This window comes from Propithecus coquereli, unplaced genomic scaffold, assembly GCF_000956105.1.
Source record: "Propithecus coquereli isolate 6110/MARCELLA unplaced genomic scaffold, Pcoq_1.0 Scaffold254, whole genome shotgun sequence".
Taxonomy (NCBI): domain Eukaryota; kingdom Metazoa; phylum Chordata; class Mammalia; order Primates; family Indriidae; genus Propithecus; species Propithecus coquereli.
In genome coordinates this window covers 2,519,280-2,527,289 of record NW_012148108.1, presented here as the reverse complement: position 1 = coordinate 2,527,289, position 8,010 = coordinate 2,519,280, and the positions used below count along the sequence as shown (strand labels likewise).

At 36.5% G+C, this 8,010-nt stretch overlaps 1 protein-coding gene across 1 annotated transcript in view; it reads left to right on the top strand.

Annotated features, from left to right (window-relative positions):
- The window catches only part of URI1 (URI1, prefoldin-like chaperone), a 71,791-nt gene extending 64,266 nt beyond the window's left edge, over nt 1-7,525 (top strand). Inside the window, exons 7-11 of the mRNA XM_012647043.1 lie at nt 1-106; nt 1,469-1,793; nt 3,496-3,638; nt 4,410-4,662; nt 7,343-7,525. The exon at nt 1-106 is cut by the window's left edge and continues 63 nt beyond it. Coding sequence (XP_012502497.1) covers nt 1-106; nt 1,469-1,793; nt 3,496-3,638; nt 4,410-4,662; nt 7,343-7,525 — 1,010 coding nt within the window. The remainder of the gene's footprint in view (nt 107-1,468; nt 1,794-3,495; nt 3,639-4,409; nt 4,663-7,342) is intronic.
- The last annotated feature ends 485 nt before the right edge of the window (nt 7,526-8,010 follow it).

The window sequence follows — 8,010 nt, the reverse complement described above, 5'->3', positions numbered from 1 at the left end:
ATTTTGAAAATGATGTAAAATCCAAAGACTTGCTTGCTGATAAGGAGCTGTGGGCTCGGCTTGAAGAGCTGGAGAGACAAGAAGAATTGCTGGGTGAACTCGATAGGTACTTCATGACAGATTATCTCTCTAGTAGAGTTTGTCTCTGTACACAATTTCTTCATTAATCGTTTTCCTCATTAATAAAGTAATACCTGCTCATTGAAGAAAATACAGAAAGGCATACTATATTAAATTATCAATAATGCTTCCACTACAAGAATGTTTTTTTAGGACTGTGTGTTTGTGCATAGTTCCATGCATGTGAATGTACATAAATACTTAAGATCAACATCTTCAATTTTTATTATAAAATTTCAGCCATGGTTTATATAATAATTATACCAGATAGTTGACTTTTAATAATTATAGATGCTTTGTGTGTTAAATTTTACATGAAGTATTTTTGTATTACACTCAGGATAATGCTCTTCGAATGCCTTGTTGAAAGAATTGCTTTGAATTTAAGGTTGATACTGTGAAATATTTATACTTGCTCTCCTTTTACAAACTTTTCTATTTATTGAGCAGGCAATGTGTAATCTGGTCAGATAGTTAATATGTATGAGAAACTTTACCAAACTGAAGTACACATTAGCACCCACTTAGAATTGTTAAAGTGCTAAACGAAGTCTGCTACTATAGAAGTTCCTGTGTTATTTTGCTTAAATGGTGTACCATATGCAGTAATTAGTTTCTGTGAAAAATAGGACAGGAAGCACAAAAGGATTTTTCCCTTTCATTTCACCTATAAATTCTTAGGTCTTTTTGATTAACTGATACTGTTTCATTTTTTAGAACCAGTTTTGGATATTGTGATTTTCTTGGTCGTGATTCTCTTTCTATTTTTGTGTGATGTTATTTCAGTCCTATTGCATTTTTGGTTTTATTATTTCTGTAAGGTCCTCAAATCTCTTATAGAATGAAGCATGATAAATGTGCATTTGTGTATATAAATATAAGTATATTCATTTCAAAATAAGTATATTCATATTCAAAAATCCTTTATTTTTTAAAATTATAATAATACTTAAAATATTCTGAGTATAGAAATAGAAAACAAGAGTGTATTATAGTTCCGTGGTTTTAATTTCTGGTCTTTAAATAGAAATAACATATTCTGAATTTCTGACAAATTTCTTATTATATTATTGATACTGTATTTATATTGTATATGGTATCTTCCCTGCAAAGATAAAATTCTTGTCATCTGCATTCTACTTATGTTTAAATAACTGCAGTATACAGAAATGGCATAGGAACTAATTTTTTTTTAATTCAACATTTTTTCTTTTTTAACCTAGAATTCTAGTTTAAAAAGCACCTTATTCAAAATTTTAATTTTTACCCATTGAAATGAACTGAAAATTAACGTACGTGAAATTCTAGAGCATTTGTTAGACCTCGTTGATTTCCTTTTCTTTCCCAGTAACCCTGATGCTGTGATTGCAAATGGGGAAGATGCAGCGTCTTCCGAAGAGGAAAAGGACGATGGAAACACGCGTGTGGATGTGGCGCATCAAGGAGCAGCCCCTCTCACTCTCGGCAGTCGTCACGAGGAGGGGACGAGTGCACAACTGTTCAGTGGTCACACGCATACTCAGTCGAACTGTTCCGTGAACGGTTCAAATTCCTATCACAGTCACGAAGATGATGATGACGATGACGATGGTGATAATGACCATGATGCTTTCGGGGTTGGAGATGATTCTGTACCAACGATATACTTTTCTCACACTGTTGAGCCCAAGAGGGTTTGTATGCTTTTAACTTCACTGATTTTGTATATATTAAGAATTTGGACATTAAATATCTTTAAAAATATGATATTTTCTAAAAGAGTAGTATTAACAGTGAGTAACGTTGTTCTAGTTTCAAATAGGAAAATCATCTTTTGCCTTGTGTTCTGACCAATTTATCTAAAAGAAAAAAAAAATCTAGTTTGCTGGATTGGGTCCATTGTTCTCTGAAACAGTGTGGTGTTTGGGAGTTGGAAAGGGATCAGATTTGAGTGGCAACTGCTGTAACTTCACCTGTCCTTCATCCAGAGAGTTTTCTTAAGAATCCTGAAGTTAATTATGGACATTTTGGTGTGTTTAGGATGGTGAAAGTGACTGTATTAGTTAAGTTTTTAATTATGCCCGGTTGTTGTTTCCATGTGGGCATAAAACGAATAAGAACATCTTGCACAGAATGGGAATCTTAGGAGGAAATAAAAATTAGTTCCCTTTCTGACAGTAAATATAAACACCTATGGATAATCATGACGTGAGAATTTTGGCATTTTAGAACTGGGGTGACTGGAGATTTTCTAATACAGAGTTTTCAAGCTTTTCTTTGGTATCAAAAACCTTTTGTTCCCTCCACACTTATTGTAGAATCCCAGTATTTAAAACAGATCACAGCAGGTGGGCTCCGGCTGAGGGAGGACAGGCTGCCTTAGCCCACCCGTGCCCTCTCTGCTCCATGCACTGCTCTGCGGAGACACCGGGAAGTCATCTTTCTAATTCATCTTTCTCAGTGAAATGTAGGCTGAGAAGACACAGAGCTGGTTAGTGATAGAACAGGGACTGCTCCGTCTCAGTTTCCTGCTCATTCCGATTTAAAATTCGATGCCTGCGTCAGAGTTAAGGATCTGTGGTATTGGTCTTAAGTGTGTGTGATGATTATTTAGTGAAACATGTTTAAAACATATTTGGTATTTTGTAGATTCCTTAAGTTATTCTTGCTGTAATATTAATATAAAGTGAAATAATTACCTTTTTTTTGTATTCTAATATGTCAAACTAAAGAGATAATCTTCTGAATTCTTTGCAGAAAGTTGACTGAGATAATTAGAAAAAAAGTATGTTTCGTGATTCTTTTTTCAGGCTTTTAATTTTTTCTTATTTTCATTTAGATAAAACAGGAAGAATAAATAATATTTGCAGGAATGTTATGGGGAAGAACAGTCATTAACATGGAAAGGATGGGGTAAATGCTGAGTAGGGATGGAGGGTAGCATGTTAATTCTGAACAGGGTTCGTCTTTACAGTCCTTCAATTTCTAGAAATTAGAGGCATTTAAAAAAATTCCTAATAGTTAAGCATTTTGGTTAACTGTGCTTTGTTTTGAAATGACACAATTTAAGCCAAAAACTTGTATCACAGTAATGGGGTTATATGAAGCTTATAATAAATCTAGCATTTAGTTTAAGTATTTTGCTTTCTGTATAATAATAAAGACACTGAAGACTAGAATTGGTCATTAAAGAAAATTTTATTTAATGTCATAGAAATAAAAGGTAAGGTTTTTTTACCCAACCTGATAATGCACATCATTTCAGCATCAAAAAATTTCAGCTGCCTGAAATTTTGCCTTAACTATTATTCCTTTGATTATAGAGTTTATTTTTTCAGTTTTGGCCTCTGTATAACTTCTCAGAAGGTTCTTAACTTTTTGCTGTGAAATTTTTAGGTCCGAATAAATACTGGAAAAAACACCACTTTAAAATTCAGCGAAAAGAAAGAAGAAGCCAAACGCAAGCGGAAGAGCAGCTCTGGCAGTGGCCACTCTGCCCAGGAGCTGCCCGCGATCAGGACTCCCGCTGACATTTACAGGTGCGTGGAGGTCGCCAGGCACGGGGCAGTCTGCCAGTGCCTTCCTCCTCTTGCAGTGGAGCCTCTGCAGGAAAGAGCTGTCTGCCACACAGAAGACTCTGAAAAGTGAAGGGGTCTGATGGAGTTAGCTTAGGATTTGAACGGCTGGGCGCCACGGCTTCCCGGTCCAAAGCAGTTGGAATGTTGTCTGTTTTTTCCTCTTTTCCCTCTTCACCGGTGCTGTCGAAACATTCTCAGTTTGGTCTAGTCAGGAAATCTTGTGTCTTAACTTTAGAAATGAAAGTTCGTGTTTCTAGTTGGCCAGGGCAGTACTTTCCTACCACAGCTATAATGCTTGGCACACAGTTTACCTTTTCAGAGTAAAAATTCATTATAGTATTTCAGGTTTTTGTTGCATTGTTTGTTGGGAAGGCCGTCATTCAAAAATACCTGTTTTCATGACCCATGTTTATAAAACAGTGAAAATTGCTAAATGTCTTATAAGTGGATCTGAAAGTCTGTAGAGAATTCTGGCAAATCAAGCTACTGTCACCTAGAACATGCTTAAAAATAACCTGCTGTATTTTAGTTGGCGAAAGAAGTCACGTCTTTCAGAATAATACAAAAGATGCCATTTGAGGCTGCGAAATTATTGTGAATGTGAAAATTTTAGATACACAGTTTTAATTAAAAAATTTAGGTTATTTTCTAGAAAAGATTTAAAGACATCTTTGTAGTTGTTCTCAGTTTTACAGGTTACCTAAATTGAACGTATATTCTTTAACATCACAGAGTCTTCGTTGATGTCGTGAACGGAGAGTACGTCCCTCGCAAATCCATCCTGAAGTCCAGGAGCAGAGAGAACAGCGTGTGCAGTGACACCAGCGAGAGCAGCGCCGCTGAACTCGATGACCGACGGGGTGTTTTGCGGAGCGTCAGCTGCGAAGAAGCCACTTGCAGTGACGCTGGGGAGAACATTCTGGAAGAGGAGCCACAGCAAGGAAATCATCAAAAGAAACTTCCGCCCTTATCTGGAACACATGAGGTGTGTGTGTATCTTTAATTATTTACTACTTATAGAGTATTTTCACCAGTTTTTGCTGTTTAATCTGAAAGGTCACATGATTTAATTCTAGGTTTGTGCTTTCTTGATAATCACGTGTTAAAAAATCTATAGGGGCTGGGCGCGGTGGCTCACGCCTGTAATCCTAGCTCTCTGGGAGGCCAAGGCGGGCGGATTGTTTGAGCTCAGGAGTTCAAAACCAGCCTGAGCAAGAGCGAGACCCCGTCTCTACTAAAATTAGAAAGAAATTAATTGGACAACTAAAAATATATAGAAAAAATTAGCCGGGCATGGTGGCACATGCCTGTAGTCCCAGCTACTCGGGAGGCTGAGGCAGAAGGATTGCTTGAGCCCAGGAATTTGAGGTTGCTGTGAGCTAGGCTGATGCCACGGCACTCACTCTAGCCCGGGCAACACAGTGAGACTCTGTCTCAATAAAAAAAAAAAAAAAAAACATCTATAGGTAGAGTGATATTCAGATAGTTCCAAAAAATTTTTAGTTAAAGTATTACCTGTCTCAAAGTTCTATTTCTGTGAAATGGGGATTTTAAAATATCTTAATTGGCATAAATGTTCTATTTTTGGCTAAAAGAATTATTTAGTGGTTTATTTAAAAAGAACTCCCATTGGACCAGACTATAGTAATTTTCTGACAGTTTAAGTTGCAGACTATACTATTCTCTTCTAAATGCTGTGGTTGAATTAAAGAAAAGTATATATATGCAGCAGATAATTATTAAAGTTCCTCTGTGTTGTGGCGTATGCCAGTAAAACTTGACTCTTGGGGGATTGTGGAATCATTTTACAATCTGTTGGAAGCTATGGACTCTCTCTCCAGAAAAAATTAGTGCACACACACTTTCACCCCCATGGTGCATACAGTTTGGGTGGGGGTAGGTTGGGAAATCCCAAAATAAGAATTCCTGTCTATGAAACATACGGTTATGGTTCCATTATGTGCAGACTTGAGTTTTTTTATTCTTGTGCTTTGGTGGGTATTTGAAGTTTTTAATTTAAAAAGTGTTCAAGAAGATCAAAAAGTATTCAAAAAGAACTCATACCTGTATTAAACCCATATGCACATTGGTTTATACAACAAAATGCATACGTCTAAAATATATTGATATATAAATAAGCATATATAAAATTCCACTGCTTGCACTGAGTGGTACTGATTGTACTAAATGGATCATTGGCATTTGGGGGCTGTGCATATTATTAAAATGTTCTCTCCCCTCCTTCCAGTATAATGATCTTAGGTGACCTGGAAAGTAACTTACCTTATTTAATAGTCTTCCTACTGTTGGAAAACAGGTAATGGATGTAGACTTAATGTCGATAAATATTTGAAAGTTAGTGTTTTGTAAGGACGTGATGTATCGTGGTATAGCCCGTGTGTGCAGCTTACTTTCCTCTCACCATTATTAGCTTTGCATTTTGTACTGAATTGTTACAGCAGATGCTATAAATTTCTTAACATCAAAGAAATAATTCATGATTATGGCAAATACTTGGAAAAATATTCTTTTCAGTGTCTTTTTAAATACTAAAATATTGTCTTCAAAAGCATTTTACATATAAGAAGGCTCTGTGCTCATCATGATAAAGTGGAGTTTTTCAAAAGCAAACTTTAAGCTTCTCTTAAGAGCTGGACACCAACAATGCTGTGGGAGGGAGGTATCAGTCTTTGCTTTTATTTCATTGGTGGGGCAAGATGCAAGAGGGTGGCTTTTTAAACTATTCGGGTGTACATTGTCTTAACTAATTTTGAGCACTTGGGAGACAAAGAGAAACAAAATATACGTGAAAGTTTGCGTGCCCAATGTTAGTTTGCGTATAGTAAGTTCTTAGAAGATGTGAGGGGGGAGGTTCCAAATACCAGAAGTCTTAAAAACCATAAGGATTCCTTGGTTTTTATTTAAGAAGATACCTAAAGAGATTTCCAGCAAATAATACACATTATTTAATTTCGTTCCAGTGGACATGTTGTTGACCAGATTAAGTCCATCAGGCATGCAGTTGAAATTAAAGCGTCATGTTTTCTTAGAACTTCTCCTTCTATCACTGAATTAATTGTGTTGAAATTTTAAAACCTACACTTATTCCCCCTACGATCAGCACTTTCATTTTTCAGTTCCCACTGATCTCTTAAATAAAATATTCAGATAATTGCACAAACGAACACTACCGAAGAGACGTCGGTACGGGTGACGCTGTCGGCTAGCAGGCAGCCTGGCCACCATAGGGTAGCTCTTTCGTCAGTTGACGTGCAAGAGTCTGAATCTGACACCCTGGTAGCATTTCTTACCTTAATGCGCAATTTTTCACAGCATGGGCTGGACGTGGATGGAACGTGTGAAGGTTTGAAGACCTTTTATTTATCCGTTTTTGTTTTTTCTGATATAATGCACACGTTCTACATTTTGTTTTCTTGCATGTGTACTATGAAAATTACTTACATTTGGTAGTGTAATTAAGAAAAATCTCAATGGTACTTGATTTCTCTAAACAATTAGTGTTTTGATGTTGTAGTATTGTCTAGCCCAAAATCTTGCGAATTTACTTTTAATGAAAAGAAATGTCTAATTTGTGAATAGAGAATAAAAATTTTGTGGGCATCTTGTTTGCATTTTATTATCATAACCCGACTTTTGTCTTCTAGGCTTTTTCTGGAACTGTAATAGAGAAAGAGTTTTTGTCGCCCTCCTTAGCACCGTACCCAGCCATAGCGCACCCCGCGCTCCCCACCATTCCAGAACGGAAAGAAGTTCTGTCAGAAGCATCAGAAGAAACTGTAAAGAGGGTTTCAAAGTTCAAAGCTGCCAGATTGCAACAGAAAAACTAGGCCCTGCCTAGGAAACGGGAATTTACACTCGAAAACCCAGTTGTGCTTTTGTTTAGAGTACAGATAGCAGAGTGTGTTACATGTTGATGGAAATGAGGCATCCTGAGTTAGTTTGGCAACAGGTTCTTTTACCCTTATCTGTGGTGTTTAAAAAATCAAAGTAAACGTTTGAATTCTTCAATATTCAGCTTGTTCTGTTAATTCTCTGAATACGGTCAACACTCTTGTCTGAGTTTGCCTTATGATGCAGTAGCAGCGTTTTGAGTTACTTTTCAAAGAATACTGTTCATATGTGTTGTTTTGTGTTTCGAACTAAACACAGGCAGTTCTGTACCAGCTGTGATGTTGTGCCTACCATATGGACCATTTTAAAGAAAATTTTTGACTTTCAAACAGATTCAACAATTATATTACTTGCTTTTGCATTTTGAAGGCACTTTAAAATAAAATCTACTTCTCTTGTAGGTTTTGCAGCTAGGTGGCTA